This window comes from Nerophis lumbriciformis, linkage group LG18, assembly GCF_033978685.3.
Source record: "Nerophis lumbriciformis linkage group LG18, RoL_Nlum_v2.1, whole genome shotgun sequence".
NCBI lineage: Eukaryota > Metazoa > Chordata > Actinopteri > Syngnathiformes > Syngnathidae > Nerophis > Nerophis lumbriciformis.
In genome coordinates, this window is record NC_084565.2 from 44643880 (window position 1) to 44665578 (window position 21699).

General features: G+C 43.7%; 1 protein-coding gene across 1 annotated transcript; it reads right to left on the bottom strand.

Moving 5' to 3' along the window:
- Positions 1-834: 834 nt before the first annotated feature.
- phb2b (prohibitin 2b) lies at positions 835-21572 on the bottom strand. Its single transcript, XM_061978641.1, has 10 exons — positions 21470-21572; positions 17795-17927; positions 17636-17720; positions 17478-17557; positions 13222-13406; positions 13025-13154; positions 5184-5287; positions 5031-5108; positions 4886-4965; positions 835-974 (listed from the first exon to the last, which is right to left on the bottom strand). Exons 1-10 carry the CDS (start codon positions 21488-21490, stop codon positions 950-952), a joined length of 921 nt encoding a protein of 306 aa, XP_061834625.1. The 5' UTR covers positions 21491-21572; the 3' UTR covers positions 835-949.
- Positions 21573-21699: the final 127 nt, after the last annotated feature.

Here is a 21699-nt window from a genome sequence, read left to right on the forward strand (position 1 = left end):
AACTTCCATGGCCACCGTCCTAGCTGCTGTCTATATCAACCAGGGTGAGCCCCACCCCTTTCGTGAGCGCACTGCGCGCGGAGTGACCCCTGTTACGCGCCCCCGGCAACAGGGGTGGCGGGCAGGTAAGCTGCGCGGGCGGAGCGCGCGGAGTGACCCCTGTTACGAGCCCCCGGCCACGGGGGTGGCGGGCAGGTAAGCTGCTTACCTGCTGCGCGTGACGCCGGCCGCGGCGAAGGCGGACGAGGCGGGGTGTCGGTGCGGTGGGCGCGGTGGTGACCCTGGACGTGCGTCGGGCCCTTCTCGCTGATCGCCTCAGCTACGGCTCCCGGTGGGGCCCTCTCGGGGGAAGGGGCCTCGGTCCCGGACCCCGGCGAGGCGTCCCTTCTCCACTCCGTAAAAGTGTCCATCTCTTTTTCTTTTTTTTTCTTCTGTTGTGGCATATGCTGCAGGTGCCTGCTCGTTTTTCCTATGTGGGTAACAACATTTAACTATGTATATATATTTACCAATTGGTTTAACTGCCACCCGCCTGAATCTATTTAAAATCTAATTTTTTTTTTATTTCAACCGCCCGACCCGACCCGCGGATAAAATCTAATTTTTTTAAATTTAATACGCCCGATCCGTGGATAATCCGCGGTTGTGCCCGCAAACCGTGCATCTCTACTGTACATGTATCTAGAGTCATGTCAACAATAGAGAGCACTGACACAACCGAATGTGGACTTTCTGTTCAATTTATTAACTGATCAATTCACTTGGCTTTCAACAAATATTGTCGTTCAGTGAGTCATGTCATGCCGTATGCCTACAAGATCACTTGCTTTAGTCTTCACACATTTAATCACCAACAACAACAAGAAAAAATTACTTCACTCGGGTGCTCGCTCTACAAGTCAGCGCTGGTCTGCTGTGACGAAGACGAGGGCAGCGACGGTCCTCTTCATCACTTTTTCTGTCCCAATGACAAGCTGAAAGACAACACAGCCTTGAGCAATACTGCAAGCAGCCAGTAGAGGGCAATAAAGGTCTATCCACATGATCCTCTATAAGAGGGCTGGCAAACGTAGCAAGGTAAGTTTGCCAAGTTTAAAAACGAGCAGCAGTTTTTCATGAAAGAAACTGCTGCTTTAAATAAACCCACTGGATGTCACAATAGCGATTCCGTTAGGCAAGCAAACGGTTTATAGCTGGGCCAAGCAAGAGGTACACAGTGGCTGCGTCTGTCCTTTGAGACACTTTGATTGATTGACATAAATGTTATAATGGGCTGTACTGAGTCGTCTGTTTCCAACACGTCATGCTTTGGCACCCTCATTGTGGACGCAGAGTGTAACGCCACCCTCTTGAATATGGTCCGTGTACGTCGCAGCCATCCGCTTTTAGTTTGGAATAGAAAAATAATTCAACGGAAAAAACAACGTTCCCCGTTTTTTTGTTGGATGATAAAAAAAACGGATCGTTATCCCAATTCATTAATGTGTTTAAAAAATGTAAAATGGGAATTTAAAACGAGTGGAAAACCAATTCTTTGTACGGCTGCACAATTACTTGCATTTTAATTGCGATCACGATTCTGGCAGCTATGATGAAATGAGGGTGATCATAGGTGATACGAACATTAAAAAAACAGGCTCCGCTGCATTTCAAGCACCAAGTGGACTCATGTGAGACTGAACTAGATCAGCCTCCTCAAACTATGAAGAACTAATTAATGCATTATTACATCAATGAATGACCAACAGGCATGCATTTTAACCCCGGAACACCACCGCATGCCTCTCCTTTCTCTAGGCACTCCCGCTCCTTTTCCCGAAACCTGGGAATGCTGCCGCGCGGGTGAACCAACAACAAACACCAAAACGAGTTGCACGGCCAAGCTGTGTTGGTTTGCACATTCAGACAAATAGTCAACAAGAATGCTCTTCTCTCCTCAGCCGCCATCATTTACCTGCGCTGTAAAGCTTGTTGCTAACAGAGCGGGCCGGCAAACAAGCTACAAAATACAGACGACCCTAACAGCAAGGTAGCCGAAACTTGTCAGGTACAAAACTTGACCTCACTAGCCTATATACCGTAAGTCAACCATTTATAAAAACCTAACATCAACCGTGCACCGAGGGACCCCGTACTCATCCACCTCTCAAAGACACGCCTAAATACCACATGTAATAACCTTTTATTTGGCCAAAGACATACCCTATTTTCCAGACCATAGGGTGCACCGGATTATAAGGCACACTGCCGATGAATGGTCTATTATCAGTCTTTCTCCACCGGATTTTAGGGCGCATTAAAAGAGTCATATTATTTTTTCTAAATAGGAAACACTTCCTTGTGGTCTACATAACATGTTAGGGGTGTAACGCTACACAAACATTTGGGTTTGGTACATACCTCGGTTTAGAAGTCACGGTTCGCTTCATTTTCGGTACATTAAGAAAACAACAAAATATACATTTTTGGGTTATTTATTTACCAAATTTGCAAAATCTTCCACTAAAAATATTTTTCTTAGTGTAATATTTGGTGTGAAGTAATGGGAACCTTGAATAGGTCAATAATTCATAATAACATTGATTTTGATTCAATATTATGTTTTGAGCAATGACAGTTTGAAAGAAAAAAAAAACAGCTTTGTTTTATTAGTCAACATTGCAACTTTTTCTAAATTATATTTAACCTTTAAGCTTTTTTATTTCACTTTTGTTATGTTTTTGCTTATTTGAATAGTATTTTTAGAATGTGCCGTGGGCCTTTAAAACATTAGCTGTGGGCCGCAAATGACACCCCTGCTATAGATAATAAAAAATTAAATCTATGGATAAAAAGCAGAGCCTGGCGACGCATGCGCGTTTATCATAACTCTCTCTCTCTCTCTGTCTCTGCCCCTCCCTCACCAATGCTGCTGTTTGTTTTGTTTTTAACCCCTTCTTAACCCTGAACGTACATTGAAAATACACGCAACCCTAACTCAAAATGCCGGACATTTGAGGCATTTAAGAAACTCCGCCCTGACAGCTCCGCAAAAGAGGACATGTCCGGTGAGAAGAGGACGTATGGTCAGTCTATCCTAGCCCGTTAGCTGCTAGCATGCCGTGTGTTGTGCCTCGGTGTGCATTGTTTACACAACGTGCGTTACGCTACTTAATATGTCCGTGTGGAAACTCGTTCGATTCACCTCCGAACCGAACCGCAACCCCCGTACCGAAACGGTTCAATACAAATACACGTACCGTTACACCCTTACAACATGTATAATATTGTGAAAGAAAACAGCAGATAATATGTCTTACCTTATACACACAGCACAATAATACTCCTATGTTGAAGCACAGTACAATCCATCAAGCGGTGTGGCTTCATAGCTTACCAAAGTCCTACTAAAACATTTTGATAGATTTTTGAGCGCCGTGTGTAATGTTCTATATATTCTATGGAACATTTAAAATGTTGGTGCTGTTTACTTGACTCAAATTGCAGTCTACGCGTATCTCTTATGTTTGACTGCCATCTACCGGTCACACTTATTACACCATGTACCAAATAAAATAGCTTCGAGGTGGATAAGCACAACCAGAATTATTCCGTACAATCAGACGTCTGACCACTTTAAAAAGCCCGCTTGTGATGCCACGTCTCTTACTGCGTACGTAAGCAGCTTACCCTCACCTATGCAGTGCATTCACTTTTTGGTTTTGAATATTTTATAATAATATTTATTTCATAAGGCGCACTGTCGAGTTTTGAGGGGGGAAAAGGGATTTTAAGTGTGACTTATAGTGCGTAAAATACGTTATGTACTTTATATACTGTGTTGCTTTCTATCTGCCTTTTGTGCATGATCTGATTTTTTTCACTTGTTTGCACTTTGATCGCACTCTGCAATGGCAAAATTATTCTTTTGTACATTTTATTTGATTATTAATGAATTATTTGAATGGTTTCATTTTGAAATAAAAGCCAGGTTCACATTCCTTTGTTTAAAATAGAAAGTGCAATGAAATATGTTTGAATTAACATTAAATAATGGTGATTGTTATTTTGGCCACAATTCCTTGTTCAATGTGTGTGAGTACCTTCAAGGTACTCAAAGCGCTTTGACAGTATTTCCACCTTCACCCATTCACACACACATTCACACACTGATGGCGGGAGCTGCCATGCAAGGCGCTAACCAGCACCCATCAGGAGCAAGGGGTGAAGTGTCTTGCCCAAGGACACAACGGACGTGACTAGGATGGTAGAAGGTGGGGATTGAACCCCAGTAAACAGCAACTCTCCGATTGCTGGCACAGCCACTCTACCAACTTCGCCACGCCGTAGATTTTATTTGTAAAAGCACTTTACATTGAACAAACAACCTCAAAGTGCTACAGTGCATTTAAAAAACAACGTGAGAACCACAAATAGCTGCCCCCAACAAGTAAAATAAATAGTAAAATAAAATAAAAACTAGAACAGCCTAATAGCTAGAACTAGCACACATATATCTTAAAAAAAAAAAAAAAAAAGGCTTTTAAAAAAATAAGGCTTTTTAAGCCTTTTTTAAAAGCATGTGGTGCCCTCAGGTGGTCAGGGAGAGCGTTCCACAGACTGGGAGCGACGGAGCAGAAAGCCCCCAATTTAACCCCCAATTGCAACGCTTGATGCTGAGTGCCAAGCAGGGAGGTAATGGCTCCCATTTTTTGTAGTCTTTGGTATGACACAACCTCCCAGTCTCAGGGCGGACACTCTAACCACTAGGCCACTGTGTGTGTGTTTGTGTGTGTCTGTGTGTGTGTGTGTGTGTGTGTGCGCATGTCAACATTCATTAAGGCGTAACAAAGCGGTCCTGTGTCTATCAAGACATTTCCAGTGAGACAAAAACAGAAAGACTTACTTATCAAACAAGTCTCGGTTCTGTAGGTTCAGGACCAAACTGTCTGCGTTCAGGTACACTTTGTTCTGAGACGTGGACACCTGGGGGAGAGCAACACATCATCATCAGTGTGAATCAGATGTCTTTTCAAAGTGAGCACACTGACCGTCTTGGCGATGGACTGTGCGGCTCTGATCCGTCTCAGCTTCAGGTAGCCCGGATTCTTGGTGACGGCCTGGCCCAGCTGACACATGGCGGGTGACAAACGTGGTTATTATGGTACAGCAGGACCCCGTGGAGAAAAAGAAAAGATGGTTACCATCTTGGCAGCCTCAGCTTCTCCTTCAGCCTGGATGATCTTCTGCCTCTGGTCTTGTTTGGCTTTCTCCACGTAGAACTGAGCCCTCTGCGCCTCTTGTTGAGCTGCACACAGGTCAAAGGTTACAGCACACATTCTGCTTCTACAGGTGTCCCTAAAGTCTGGATATACTGTAACATACATACATTCTTATTCCATATGTAATCTGCATAAATGACTTCATACATTTACCAGGAGTATTTTCATTCAATTCAGAGGCGTCTGATTCAACAGTCAACCTGGCAGTCCAATCATTGGACACCTCCATGCAACAATTATACATTTGTATGATTATAGTCTCGGGCAACAATCAGTCTTACAATTAGTATGCATTTATTCATTTCACAACAAAAAACAATTATAAAATCAAATACATTATTTAAGAGATATAAATATAGTAAAAAAAAAAACAGTACAAAATAATAAACGAACAAAAATTATTACTAATATTTAATTAATAATTGCATTACTAAAATTACCTTTATTGATCCTTCAGGGAAAAATGTTATCAATGTAAATGTTCATTTAATTTCATTTATCTCCTTCATTGATGTGCATCTTTGATCGATAGACATTTAAAGCTCAGCAACTAAACACATATTTACACAGCAATGCCTGAGAAGGAGCAGAATGAAGAACAATCTTATATTTTCCTGCCCCCTTCAACATAATACATAGTCTTACTTCATGGATATCATACAAACCAAACAAATACATCCAAATATAATGAAAACACACAAAAAAACAACGAGTGCAAAACTTCATGAAGTACAAACTGTCGGAGGCAGATATTTACCGTATTTTCCGCACTATAAGGCGCACCTAAAAACCACAAATTTTCTCAAAAGCTGACAGTGCGCCTTATAATCCGGTGCGCTTTATATATGGATTAATATTAAGATTCATTTTCATAAAGTTTCGGTCTCGCAACTACGGTAAACAGCCGCCATCTTTTTTCCCCGTAGAAGAGGAAGTGCTTCTTCTTCTACGCAAGCAAACGCCAAGGTAAGCACCCGCCCCCATAGAACAGGAAGCGCTTCTTCTTCTACTGTAAGCAACCACCCGCCCGCGTAGAAGAAGAAAAAGCGTGCGGATACTACGTTTCATTTCCTTTGTGTGTTTACATCTGTAAAGACCACAAAATGGCGACAGGTTTCCGGTTCATGAAAAGACGCAATCTCTCCATCCGCACACGGACTACTATTTCACAGCAACTGCCTAAAGACTTTCAAGAAAAGCTGGCTACTTTCCGTGCATATTGTAAAAACAAGATAGCTGAAAAAAAGATCCGGCCAGAGAACATTATCAACATGGACGAGGTTCCACTGACTTTTGATATTCCTGTGAACCGCACTGTGGATACAACGGGAGCACGTACGGTGAATATTCGCACCACAGGGAATGAGAAGTCATCCTTCACTGTGGTTCTAGCTTGCCATGCTAATGGCCAGAAACTTCCACCCATGGTGATATTCAAAAGGAAGACCTTGCCAAAAGAGACCTTTCCAGCCGGCGTCATCATAAAAGCTAACTCGAAGGGATGGATGAATGAAGAAAAGATGAGCGAGTGGTTAAGGTAAGTTTACGCGAAGAGGCCGGGTGGCTTTTTTCACGCAGCTCCGTCCATGTTGATATACGACTCCATGCGCGCCCACATCACGCTGGTTTTTAATATATTATTAAAGTTTGACTGACCTATCTGACTGTTTTTTTGACATTCCTTTAGCGCAGTTAGATGCGGCTTACAACACGGGGCGGCTTATAGGTGGACAAAGTTTTGAAATATGCCGTTCATTGAAGGCGCGGCTTATAACCCAGGGCGCCTTATGGTGCGGAAAATACGGTACATATATCCGAATTTAAGTTGTACTTCTTTCATTTCTTAGTCATATTTGAAAACAGCTCGTGTTTTCCATTTCTTCTCTTGATGCTCTGTCAGCAAGTAAACTGTGTGTGTTAACCTTGAGTTCTTTGGAATGTATTATGACTAGGGAGACGTTGTGCTTGTATTATGGCTAGGGAGGGGGAAGGAAAGAGGGGTTTTGGGCGTTGGGAAGACAGGCCATTTTGGGAGGCGCAATAGAATGTTCTAGGGTTAGACTGGTCTCAAAATGTATATTGGCAAAGCTTTGAAAATATACAACAAAATACCTATTCTGTCTCTGGTGGTTTTTCAACTCAGCTTTAAGTGTCGTAAAGAGCTTGGGAGCGAATTGTGACTTGAATTCCCTGGGAGGAACAACTGGTCCAAAACGCAACAAAACCGAACAAAAAAAGTAATATACATCTCACGGGATGATACAAAAATACAAAACCAGGCAAAAAATTAGTAAAATAATAAATACAAAGCAAAATGTAAACACTTAGAGCTGTCCATATGATCTTATTGTTCTGTCTTTATATTTGTTTTTCAATTGGAATATATTTTTACAGTCTTTTATCTCATTGTAAATGTGACTGAAGTGTTATTTCCATCAACAGTCATACATGCCTATTTAATCATTTTAATCATCTAACTGGAATAACGATTATTTATGTATTTAATATTTGTTTACTTACTATGGTACATTATTTATTTGTTTACTGTTCTGTTACAGAGAACAAGGAAATGCTATACAATTGCTATGGTATAAAAAGGGGTAGAATTAAATAAGATCAGCTTCTTCCTACTCCTTTTTGGACGTGCTGTAATGAAACAACTGGAGGTATATGATGCATGACATTGTATCATGTTGTATCATGTTGCACATAAACTAAAACTGAACTGAACTTCATGTGTGAATAATAAGTGCTGCTGCATTCCATTACAAAGTGTATCGTTTATCCAACACAGAGAGGAAGAAGCAAGCTGTAATGTTAAATGGTCACTGAATGAAGCCCTTGACAGGAGTACACGTTTATATTTAACTCAATTCTTCATGTATTAACTTGCCACTAACTCAGTCATTATGTCTTACCTGCACTTTGGCATGTAAAGCCTATTAGATTAGACCCTTTAGCCCCAACCTTCGTCTCGCAGCTTTAAAAAAAAAAAAGGGTGATCTATCGTCTTTAATGATATCTCTGCTCATTTTTTAAGTATCCAAAATGTTCCCACACTGCCAACTTCAGATTTTTATTTGGTGGGAAAAGTTCCCTGCTTTGTCCTGATGCCATTTATGAGCATATCTCTTGAGAGGTGCGTGTGAGCGCTTTCTTTTTGTTCTGTCCAGCTTGTGGCAAAATAAAAATACCAGCATAATGAAGGGTCCACACCTTCAGGTACCTTGGAGTCCACATCTCTAATGACTTCTCCTGGACAGTCAACACCACATCAATCATCAAGGAGGCTCAGCAGCGGCTACACTTCCTTAGAGTCCTCGGGAAGTATAACCTGAAGCCTGACCTGCTGCTGACCTTCTACCGCTCGTCCATCGAGAGCCTGCTGACCTACTGTATTACGGTATGGTACGGCAGCTGCACTGCAGCAGACAGGGAGAGGCTGCAAAGAGTGGTCAAGACGGCTCAGAAGATCATCGGCCGCCCTCTCCCCTCTCTGACGGACATCTACACCTCCCGCTGCCTCAACAGAGCCAGTGCCATCATCAAAGACAGCACCCACCCTGGCTCTGACCTGTTCCACCTGCTGCCCTCTGGGAAGCGCTACAGGTGCATTAAAACCAAAACAAACAGGCTAAAGAACAGCTTCTTCCCCAGGGCCATAACCATCCTGAACGGACTGCCCCATTGTCCCTCATAACTGCCTTCTCTTCGGTGCAATAACCCATTCCACCAACCACCTTGTTTTTGTTTTGTTTTTTTCATGTATATATTCATTTCACACCATATTCATTGCACTTCTACATTTTTTAAATTTTTATATATTTGCACATTGTTTTTCTAGCATGCACACATCGCACTGTATGGAATGGCCTCAATCTCGTTACCTTGCGTAATGACAATAAAGCTGATTCTGATTCTGATTCTGATAATGTATGGCATCACATTAGTGCCAAAAATCAGAGCGCATAAAAACTGTTATCGCGCGCTGATTCTCCACTTCGTGCGCGACACCCTTTTGCGCGCGCGTGGTGCCTTTCTGCGCACGCGCGGTGCCTTTCTGCGCGCGCGCCGTCTCAGTCTGTGCGCTGTCATGTTTCGTTTTGGCACTTTGGGGACGGCCCCTTCTTTCTGATTGGTCAAGGGAAAATGCTCAGAGCCAATCAGAAGTATAGCAGGGCGGGTCATCGTCAATATGTATCAAGATTTACGGAGGAAGAAGTGGATAAAAACATGTCGCGCGCTGATGAAGGTTATTTCATACCACATAAACACAATACAGGGTAATACAAAATGTGACCCAAATAAATAATAAGACAACAAACACCATAATCACATCTTTCAGCCAGAACTGGTCCACCAGCAATAACATTATTTTATATTTTCACTTCTTCTTCAACATTTGTTTTCTAATTTATGGAATTTCTTTTGATTCAGCCATAAAATTAATGAAATAATCTTTGAATTTTGTTTTTAAAATGTTAAAAATAGTTTTTTAATAATGTATTCTGAAACAGTTTAAAATAATCAGAGAACTGACTAACACTGACCCTACACAACTATGTTGCACAATTAAGTCTTCATCCTATGTCATAGCTACATGTAATAAGATTTGTAACAAGGCAACCCGTTTGTAAATTGGTCGAAAATCGAGCAAGTTATGGTAATGTAATTAGTACATGTACCATTGACATCAATGTAATGATCGAGGCTAGATGTCCGAGGTAAGATGGCTACAACGTTGCTACACTGGAGAATCATTGGTCATCTGAAAAATGCTCAGAGCCAATCAGAAAGGATGTGCCGTCTAAGCATACCCGCCCCCAAAGTGCCAAAAAGAAACAGACAGCGCGAGGAGAGATGCCAGGAGTACACAGAGAGCGCACAGACCGAGACCGCGCGCACGCAGAAAGGCACCACGCGCGCGCAATAAGGCACCACGCGCGCGCAAAAGGGTGTCGCGCGCGCGCATGAAGTGAAGAATCAACGCGCGATAACAGTTTTTATGCGCTTGGATTTTTGGCACTAATGTGACGCCATAATAATGTTTATAGCGAGTGAGAAGGACTGTGGATCCTTTGCAATTAAATAAGGTGATGTTTTTGATGAAGGTTAACAGCAAAAGCTGTTAATGGTTACGACTATTTATACGTTTATTTTGCCAACTTGGGAAGGTAATATTACCATCGATTTCCTCCATTACACCTATAGTGGGTTGCTATGTGTGTATCCATCAGAGATGTGTATAAAGCCAGCAGGTTTCAGGCCATCTTATTATATCTCAATGATTGGTCAAAAGGCACCCACAGGGTGTCATGACTGCTACCAACTTTGAGCTGATGCTATGCATTTGCGGCGCTTCTTTGTTAGTTTTTTAACGTGTAAAAACACCCTGTTGTGCAGCACCCACGAGAAATGTGGAAAGTGTTTACGTCACTTTCCCCACAACCCGGCAAGAAAACAAGTATGGGAATTGAAGGTTCGCCATCAATTAAAGTCACAATGTAGTCCAAAAGCTAATGAATTTTTTGGTCTTTGTGTATTTTTTTACATTTATTGGGCCGTCCTGTGCGTGTTAGAGTGCCTGCTGGTCATAATGTAGCAGCAGAGTGCGTCAAATACGGCTGCAAAATTATCCTTTCACGAAATAAAAGCATGTTTTATTGTAAGTTTATGAGCTGGAGTATGTTTAGAACTATATATAGTAGAGATGCGCGTTTTGCGGACACAACCGCGGAGTCCGCGGATTGGGCGGTTGAAATAAAAAAAAATTAGATTTTATCCGCGGGTCGGGTCGGGTCGGGTGGTTGAAATAAAAAAAAATTAGACTTTAAATAGATTCAGGCGGGTGGCAGTTAAACCAATTGGTAAATATATATACATAGTTAAATGTTGTTACCCACATACGAAAAACGAGCAGGCACCTGCAGCATATGCCACAACAGAAGAAGAAAAAAAAGAAAAAAAGAGATGGACACTTTTACGGAGCGGAGAAGGGACGCCTCGCCGGGGTCCGGGACCGAGGCCCCTTCCCCCGAGAGGGCCCCACCGGGAGCCGTAGCTGAGGTGATCCGCGAGAAGGGCCCGACGCACGTCCAGGGTCACCACTGCGCCCACCGCACCGAGACCCCGCCTCGTCCGCCTTCGCCGCGGCCGGCGTCACGCGCAGCAGGTAAGCAGCTTACCTGCCCGCCACCCCCGTGGCCGGGGGCTCGTAACAGGGGTCACTCCGCGCGCTCCACCCCCGCAGCTTACCTGCCCGCCACCCCTGTTGCCGGTAGCGCGTAACAGGGGTCACTCCGCGCGCAGTGCGCTCACGAAATGGGTGGGGCTCACCCTGGTTGATATAGACAGCAGGACGGTGGCCATGGAAGTCGGAACCCGCTAAGGAGTGTGTAACAACCCACCTGCCGAATCAACTAGCCCTGAAAATGGATGGCGCTGGAGCGTCGGGCCCATACCCGGCCGTCGCCGGCAGCGAGAGCCGCGAGGGCTAGGCCGCGACGAGTAGGATGGCCGCCGCGGTGCGCGCTGAAGCCTCGGGCGCGAGCCCGGGTGGAGCCGCCGCGGGTGAGAGGGACATCGCACCTCCACGCGCTTGGAGGTGCGCTCAGCGCGGCTCCCATATGATTGCGCACTGGTGTGCGTCTGGGCCGTGACAGCGTGGCACGCATTGAATGTCCGTGCTGCATTGGATCAGTCTCCTTTCTTTAACAGGCAAAAGCTTTATAACCTCACTAATGCCTTGCATCGTCTATATTAGATATATAACAACGGGCGGGTGCGGGCGGGTGCAGTTCTGATTAAATGTTAGATCGGGTGGATGGCGGGTGGTGGATGGTTGACGACTTTCTGATGCGGTTGCGGATGAAATAATTGCCTATCCGCGCATCTCTAATATATAGACATATTATTTTGGTTTATTCTGTCAAGAAAACTAAATGTCACGCCAGCAATGGCATGCAACATGTCCTTGGTAGCAGTCATGGCGCCTGTTTGTTTAGTTGGCCATACTCTCTTTATACACCAGCCTGGTGTCCATGTGACGTTACTGACACCTAGTGACCAGTGTGTATTACTACATGTAATCACACTTTCTATGGTTCCATCCTCTGTGCTGTGCTTTAAAAAAAAAGACACCACATATTCGACTGTTCGACTATTGGTAATTTCTAACAAATCAGATTCGACAATGAAAATCTTAAGTCAAAGCTATACTATATTTATTTTTTCGTTTTCATTTGTTAGTGTATTTTTTTTTAGATTCATGAAATGTACTTTTTATAAATGTAATGAATAATTACATTTAGCATTTTGTATAACTTATATGTCCAGACTATGAGGAAGAGCTCCTAAAATAGGTGAGGTGACAAGAGGACTTCAAGTATGGGTCTTATTCATGCTTGAACAACACACAAGCTTCCAGCTAGGTGGCGTCAGTGCTCAAAAGAATGAACAGGCTTATGCAATATGAGGAAGTGTACGTAGCATTAGTGTTTAGGTAGGTAGTGAGGATATATATAGCATCCTTCAGTAGAATTAGCGCTTTATCTGGAGCAAGGGCTAATCAACAAACTAGCTTGACATCTACAGATAATTAAGTATTATTAAAAATATTATCAAGTCCGTACTGCAAAGTACGTCAGGCAGGGTGCAAAAAAATGTCCCCTAAGGGGTGCATGAGAGAAGAAAGTTGAGGACTTCTACTTCATAGAGACCCGTATTAGTGAGTGTCTGCATCAGGGCTAAAAGGGTGGCCTTACCCACTTGCTTGGCCTCCACAGCAGCCGTGTACTGGCTGCTGAAGCTCAGCTCTGTGATGGACACGTCGTCCAGGATGATGTTAAAGTCCTTGGCTCGCTCGAAAAGCTCCCTGCGCACCAACAGCGACACCTGGAGGAGACCACTACGTTAGCTGGCAGGCGGGTTGGGGTGTGGTGCGGATGTGTGGTGGAATCACCTGCGCTCTTTGCGTGATGAGCTGAGAGGCGTTGAACTTGGCCACCACCGACTTGAGGACCTCGTTGACGATGGACGGCAGGACTCTCTCGTCGTAGTCCTTGCCCAGCCTTTGATACATGATGGGCAAGTTGGACGCCATTGGGCGGGACAGGACCCTCACGGCGATGTTCACCATCTGCAGGTCTGGGTGTGCGCCCGGGACATTGAAGTCACATAGACCGCCAGAGACTCATGTAGGCCTGGGCCGATAACATTTTTGGCTTGACAATTTAATTGACCAACACATTATTGCTGATAAAACAATAATATTGTCAACATTACGTTGAGACCAAATTAGCCACTGATGAAGTTATAGTACATAATATTAATGCAAGCCTTTCAAAAGGTAATAAAGAAGTATTTATCCTATATCAACACTAATTGGAATATAAACCCTAAAAAATCCAAGTTAAATTAAAGCTGCAAGCAGCATTGGTCGGGCCCGTGTATTTGGCAGGTGCTAGTCCTAAGTGTCCCAATACTTTTGTCTACTTTTAGTCTGAAGTGTCCCAAGACTTTTGTCTAGTGTACCTACCTTGTCTGCATTGTGTGGGCACGTTGGTGCTTCCTGCTTTTAAGCAGCCATCTTAAAAAAACAGCAGCATCAGCGCAGCGGGTCTTTGAAGGGTCATAAAATCAAAACCGGAGCAGGTATTAAAACGCTGTTCTGTTATTTTATACACAAGAGTTTAATCTCTCTCATGTGTTAGTTTGAAGCCGAAACGACAAACGCGCTCAGAGGACATAGTTTTTGAAGGAAGGTGACCGGTTTTTACAAAAAATTTGTTTTGAAGGGGGAATAGCAAACTTCCTGTTGATTTTTGCTGGGGGTTGTCAATTTATGAAATGTAGGTCTAAGTGAGACCTACATAGAGGTTTTTGTTTCATGTCTCTCCGACCTTCCCAGGGAGAGTTACAGGCAGTTTTGTCAGTTTTTTCATCCGAGGAGCAGTTTTTTGTGCGTTTCATTAAAAAATTGCGCTAGAGCACAATTTTGAGATTTGGGGTTAGGTTTTTTTTATTAGATCACAATTTTTGCCAGTCCTGATGTGTGTGTTCAGTTCGGTGAGTTTTGAAGCATGTTAAGGGGGTCAAATTACAGCTCAAAGAGGCAAAAGTGACTGTTTTTAGTACTTTTTTGTCTTGAAGGGGGAATTGCCAACTTCCTGTTGATTTTTGCCCGAGAATATACTATTATGAAATCTAGGTCTAAGTCACACCTACATAAAGGTTTTTGTTTCATGTCTCTCCGACCTTCCTAGTGGGAGTTACAGGCAGTCTAGTTTTTTTTTCTTCGTAGGGGGCGCTAGAGCGCAATTTTGAGTTTTGTGGTTCGTTTTTTTTTTAAAAAGGCAATTTTCGCAGGTCCTGATGTGTGGGTCAAATATGGTGAGTTTTGAAGCATGTTAAGTTGGTCAAATTACAGTTTAAAGTGGCAGCGGAAGAATAAAGAATAAAGAATAATAAAACCTTACAAATTCAATAGGTCCTTATGTCCCATTGTATAAGGACTCCCGAAGGGAGTCCTTATACAATGGGCCATGCGGGCCCTAATAAAACAAATAATAAAAATAAAATTTGCACAGGAATAAAAATCACAAGCAAAAGCAATAAAATAGGTTGTGTCTGTTAAGGAGGGGTGGGGGACCCTCAAATATACACAACCAAAACAATAAATATGACTAAATAAAGTGACCAAAATGATCACAGTTACTATTATCACTGTATTGTTATATATGTGCTCAAAAAGTAGGGAATTTTTCAACCAAGTTGTATTTATATATGTATCTACTTTCCAAGATGGCACCACTATAGTGGCTGCTGGTGGCAGGAGCTCTGTGCTCTTGTCATCCTTTTGTGTTCCTCTTCTTTTCATGTGGGGTTTTTGCCTTTTGGGACTGTGACAAGGAGTGGCACTTTCCTGACTTCTGCTGTGCTTTTTTTGTGAACTTCTGGACCTGCCTCCTGGGAGCCTTTTGGCCATGGACACCAGCTGCTGGGTCTCTGCCACACCAGAATCCATTTGGAGATGCGGATGAAGAGACAGGGCTGCAGAGTTTGGAGAGACTGGAGGAGATGTGGATGAAGAGACTGGATGAAATGTGGATGAAGAGACTGGATGAAATGTGGATGAGATGTGGATGAAGAGACAGGGCTGCAGAGTTTGGAGAGACTGGAGGAGATGTGGATGAAGAGACAGGAGGAGATGTGAATGAAGAGACAGGAGGAGATGTGGATGAAAAGACAGGACTACAGAGTTTGGAGAGACTGGAGGAGATGTGGATGAAGAGACAGGAGGAGATGTGGATGAAGAGACTGGATGAAATGTGGATGAAGAGACTGGATGAAATGTGGATGAAGAGACTGGATGAAATGTGGATGAAGAGACTGGATGAAATGTGGATGAAGAGACTGGATGAAATGTGGATGAGATGTGGATGAAGAGACAGGGCTGCAGAGTTTGGAGAGACTGGAGGAGATGTGGATGAAGAGACAGGAGGAGATGTGGATGAAGAGATTAGATGAAATGTGGATGAAGAGACTGGATGAAATGTGGATGAAGAGACTGGATGAAATGTGGATGAGATGTGGATGAAGAGACAGGGCTGCAGAGTTTGGAGAAACTGGAGGAGATGTGGATGAAGAGACAGAAGGAGATGTGAATGAAGAGACTGGAGGAGATGTGGATGAAGAGACTGGATGAGATGTGGATGAAGAGACTGGATGAAATGTGCATGAAGAGACTGGATGAAATGTGCATGAAGAGACTGGATGAAATGTGCATGAAGAGACAGGAGATGTGAATGAAGAGACAGGAGGATATGTGGATGAAGAGATTAGATGAAATGTGGATGAAGAGACTGGATGAAATGTGGATGAAGAGACTGGATGAAATGTGGATGAGATGTGGATGAAGAGACAGGGCTGCAGAGTTTGGAGAGACTGGAGGAGATGTGGATGAAGAGACAGAAGGAGATGTGAATGAAGAGACTGGAGGAGATGTGGATGAAGAGACTGGATGAGATGTGGATGAAGAGACTGGATGAAATGTGCATGAAGAGACTGGATGAAATGTGCATGAAGAGACTGGATGAAATGTGCATGAAGAGACAGGAGATGTGAATGAAGAGACAGGAGGATATGTGGATGAAGAGACAGGGCTGCAGAGTTTGGAGAGACTGGAGGAGATGTGGATGAAGACACAGGGCTGCAGAGCTGGACCAGCTTCACGGTTTCTTGGCTGAAAGAGCAGGTATCGGACATCTCGGTCTCCTTGGACGTATCCTCGCTAATCCATGCGGACTGGACACTGGTGGGCGGCCGAGGGTGGAGTCGGCTCTCTTGGTTGCTTTGTTGGGTCTGCTCCTGTCTCTGGCCATGCTCCCCCCACCCTAGCAGACGATGGCATAGAACACCGCAGAGGCCCCCCACCCCCTCCCCAGCGCTGACCTGTTTCTCACCTTTTTTTGTAAGGGGCGCCGGAAGTTGGCAGACCCGTCAGCGATCCTGTTCTGTCTCCCTGTAATGTTTGATCCTGTTCTGTCTCCCTGTAATGTTTGTCTTTGTCTTATTTCCCCTCGGGGATTAATAAAGTATTTCTGATTCTGATTTTCTTTTCTTTTTTTTAACAACTTCAATAAATACAGACTATATACTCTCTTGGCAAAGGAAACACTAAATAGTATCTGGCTTCATGAAAGCCATATCATTTTAAATTTGTTTTTCTTCTTCCATTTTATTTTATACACGTTTGTGTTTTTACAGGAGTTGACTTCCTGTTAAAGACACCTCTATCTGTTTCAACTCCAAACTGTGGCGTTTATATCCATCACTTTGTGCCAAGACAGCACAGCCTTTATTTTCAATGTGGAAACTGTATCTTAGTTTTTTTAGACAGTAATGCGTTTCGATAAGTTGAAATTCACTGGGGAGCGGTGTTAGTTTATTTTATTTTCAAGTTAGCATTTAAGCTAGCTAGCAAGCTAACGCTAGAAGTCGGTCCATCATTTTATCAATCAAGGTTTTTTCATCATTCTAATTCAGCGGTTATCATGACTACCATTTATGACGGCCGCAGCTGCTTCAGAGAGTGACCCCTCTGCCTCCCCAGTGGTGATCCAGACTTATCAAGTCCATTTGCATTTACCCTTCCATTAATTGACTTATTGATTATCGGCCCTGATGTTGGTGTACTTTTCTGAGTCTCTGTGTTACCTTTGCTGCCTGTCAGCGAAGAGATCTTTCTGGGTCTGGCTCTGATGTCGTAGATGATGGGATACTGGAACCATGGGATCCTGACACACACAAATACTGGCTCAGTGGGCGTCGTCCCAATATGGCACAGACCCCCTCCGCCAATCAGCTGCTCTCACCTGAAATGAAGCCCTTCGGCCAGGACCGTGTCCATCTGCATCCCGCCGATTCTGTTGAAGATGACCGCTCTGTGACCGCCATCCACTGCAGAGTGTCGAATGTGGTTAGCGGCGCTGCGATAATCATTCCCCCCGCATGTTGGTGGAGCGTGCGCGTACCTGTGTAGGTGGCCTCCTTCACGCCGTACGCCAAAGCGCCAGCTCCCATCAGCAGCTTGAGTCCGAGACCTGCGCCTCTGCCACCAGACGAGGACATGCGTCCAGCCAGGTCCCTGAGGTGCTGGACCAATCGCTGCAACGTGACGTTATACCGGAATATATTACCATTACAACATATCACTGTGCAGTAGGGAATATACATATATATATATATATATATATATATGTATGTGTGGGGAAAAAAATCACAAGACTACTTCATCTCTACAGGCCTGTTTCATGAGGGGTTCCCTCAATCATCAGGAGATTTTAATGGAAGCATTCACATACCATGGTTTATATAGGGCACAGAGTGGGTGGGTACAGGCTGGCGTAGGGGCGTGGTGATTGGCTCATGTGTTACCTAGGAGGTGTTTCCGTCTGTGGCGGCATGCTGATACAATTTCGCTGCGCTTGTTGAGGGATGACAGGTCTGGACGGTATATAATAAACAGTTTCTCTTTCAAGCATAGGTTGCATCTTTTATTACCACTATTGTAAGGTGTGCTGGATGCAAGAATTTGCCATGTTATTGAATATTCAACATTATTGTCTTTGAGGTCCCAAATGTGTTTGCTGAGTTCTGTGGTATTCCGCAGGTTTTGGTTCCTGAAAGAAGCCTTGTGATTGTTCCATCTGGTTTTAAACTCTCCCTCGGTTAATCCTACATATGTGTCGGATGTGTTAATGTCCTTGCGTGTTACCTTAGATTGGTAAACAACAGATGTTTGTAAGCACCCCCCGTTGAGAGGGCAATCAGGTTTCTTGCGGCAGTTGCAGCTCAATTGAGCTACAGCTGTATGAACAATATACGACAAATTATCTCAAACCACAACAAAACAATTGCAAATGAGCCGTCGGCCCCCGGACAGAGCGACTCCAAAACCAACAAAGGCTGCCGCAAGAAACCTGATGTAAACTGTGTTTACCAATAATTTCGCTTAAAAACTTTTTTTTTTTTTTCAATCTTTCAAGTACATTCGGGTAGTCTTGTGTAATGCAGTATTTTGTGTCTATTTAGGTATGGTTAACCTGAGTGCTGAAATCGTGGAAAAATATATGTTCTTAGCGCGCCTGAAATGGGCTGTCTGCACTCTCTAAGTGCATGTTGTTGCCAAATGTATTTTATATGCTGTAAACCTAGTTCATATTTGTTAGTTTCCTTTAATGCCAAACAAACACATACCAATCGTTGGTTAGAAGGCCATCGCCGAATTAGTCCTCGCTTTCTCCCGTGTCGCTGGCTGTCGTGTTGTTTTGCATACGGTTCAAACTGATATGGCTCAATAGCTTCAGTTTCTTCTTCAATTTGGTTTTCGCTACCTGCCTCCACACTACAACCATCCGTTTCAATACATTCGTAATCTGTTGAATCGCTTAAGCCGCTGAAATCCGAGTCTGAATCCGAGCTAATGTCGCTATAGCTTGCTGTTCTTTCCGCCATGTTTGTTTGTGTTGGCATCACTATGTGACGTCACAGGAAAATGGACGGGTGTATATAACGATGGTTAAAATCAGGCACTTTGAAGCTTTTTTTAGGGATACTGCATGACGGGTAAAATTTTGAAAAAAACTTCGAAAAATAAAATAAGCCACTGGGAACTGATTTTTAATGGTTTTAACCCTTCTGAAATTGTGATAATGTTCCCCTTTAATGTAGACACATAGAATCATCATACTGCTGTGATTATATGCATCAAGTGTTCATTCAAGGCCAAGGCAAAATATCCACATATATATGGTGTATCCACATATTAAAAAAAGGCCATATTGCCCAGCTCTAATGTGCAGTATGATAAAAGGCAGTATTTATCCAATGTGCTCCTTATGCAAATCAACGCTACATATCGCTAAAATTCGTTCTATTTTGTCCACTAGCGACGCTGAGATCATTATTCATGCGTTCGTTACGTCTCGTCTCGATTACTGTAACGTATTATTTTGGGGTCTCCCTATGTCTAGCATTAAAAGATTACAATTGGTACAAAATGCGGCTGCTAGACTTTTGACAAGAACAAGAAAGTTTGATCATATTACGCCTATACTGTATATACCTTTATATACATATATACATATATATATATACCTATACTGGCTCACCTGCACTGGCTTCCTGTGCACTTAAGATGCGACTTTAAGGTTTTACTACTTACGTATAAAATACTACACGGTCTAGCTACGTCCTATCTTGCTGATTGTATTGTACCATATGTCCTGGCAAGAAATCTGCCTTCAAAGAACTCCGGCTTATTAGTGATTCCCAAAGCCCAAAAAAAGTCTGCGGGCTATAGAGCGTTTTCTATTGGGGCTCCAGTACTATGGAATGCCCTCTCGGTAACAATTAGAGATGCTACCTCAGTAGAAGCATTTAAGTCCCATCTTAAAACTAATTTGTATACTCTAGCCTTTGAATAGCCCCCTTTTTTTAGACCAGTTGATCTGCCGTTTCTTTTCTTTTCTCCTCTGCTCCCCCCTATCCTTGTGGAGGGGGAGACACTCAGGACCGGTGGCCATGGACGGGGTGCTGGCTGTCCGGGGTCGGGACCCGGGGTGGACCGCTCGCCTGTGTATCGGCTGGGAACATCTCTGCGCTGCTGACCCGTCTCCACTCGGGATGGTTTCCTGCTGACCCCACTATGGACTGGACTCGTACTGTTATGCTGGATCCACTATGGACTGTACTCTTACAATATTATGTTAGACCCACTCGACATCCATTGCATTCGGTCTCCCCTAGAGGGTGGGGGGTTACCCACATATGCGGTCCTCTCCAAGGTTTCTCATAGTCATTCACATCGACGTCCCACTGGGGTGAGTTTTTCCTTGCCCTTATGTGGGCTCTGTACCGAGGATGTCGTTGTGGCTTGTGCAGCCCTTTGAGACACTTGTGATTTAGGGCTATATAAATAAACATTGATTGATTGATTGATTGACATCACTTGTGTCCATTTTCTACTGCTTGTCCCTTGCGGGGTCAGGGGGGGTGTTGGAGCCTATGTCAGCTGCATTTGGGTGGAAGGCGGGGGTTACCCTGGACAAGTCGCCACCTCATCACAGGGCCAACACAGACGTACAACATTCACACACTCGGGATTATTTGGTGTTGCCAATCAAGCTATCCCCATTGGGAGCTTAATGCATGGCCTTAAATTCCACACAGTGTGCAAACCATCGTCTGGCAAATAACTTACGCAGCATGGAAGTGAATATCCTGGATGGAAGTGAATATCCTGCATTATAATCCAGGTTATGTGCAGAGAAAAGATGCATTTAAATGTAACTATTACCTGAGAAAACATGTCGAGTTCAACAACACACAAAATCCTGTTCAAACAACCACTATATTGTGCAGACAGTGCCGTTAAAGTGCAACCTTGTATCGCGATGAAGGTGATATCGCGATGACCTTGATAATAATAATGACCTTGATAATAAGGACTGATAAAGTTTAGCATCGCAGTTAGCATAGCCGCGTGCTAGCCAGCTAGCAAAGGCTAACGCTGACGTGAAGCTTTTCTTTCATTGGCGTTGGACATACCCGCACAAGCTGAACACCAACAACCGCCAACTAAAACCTCCTCCCTCCCCGCGGCACAAAAGACAAAAGTAAATGGTGGAGTGTTCCAGAAAGCTTACATTGGGCTCCTTGCTCGCCATGCTGCTCGCACGTCAGACGACAAGGTCGGCGCCGGCCAAATCCACTTCCGGTAGAGCCGCAAAGTATGCTGGGATATGTAGTCCGCACGGTGTAATATTGCATCAAGTCACCTTCATATTTTCCATTTGGTGCAAAAAAAGACTAAAAACTATCCAACATGCTAACAACTTATATTTACCGAAGAAAAAATACGTCAACTTTGTGGTTT

Bases quoted from the DNA above. Each gene is read 5' to 3' on its own strand.
- phb2b (XM_061978641.1), bottom strand. From the start codon at position 21,490: ATGGCGAGCAAGGAGCCCAAT. The intron at 13,407-17,477 runs GTAACACAGAGA...GCGCACACCCAG, and splicing joins TTCGCTGACAGGCAGCAAAG to ACCTGCAGATGGTGAACATC. The intron at 5,109-5,183 runs GTAACCATCTTT...GCCATGTGTCAG, and splicing joins AAGCTGAGGCTGCCAAGATG to CTGGGCCAGGCCGTCACCAA.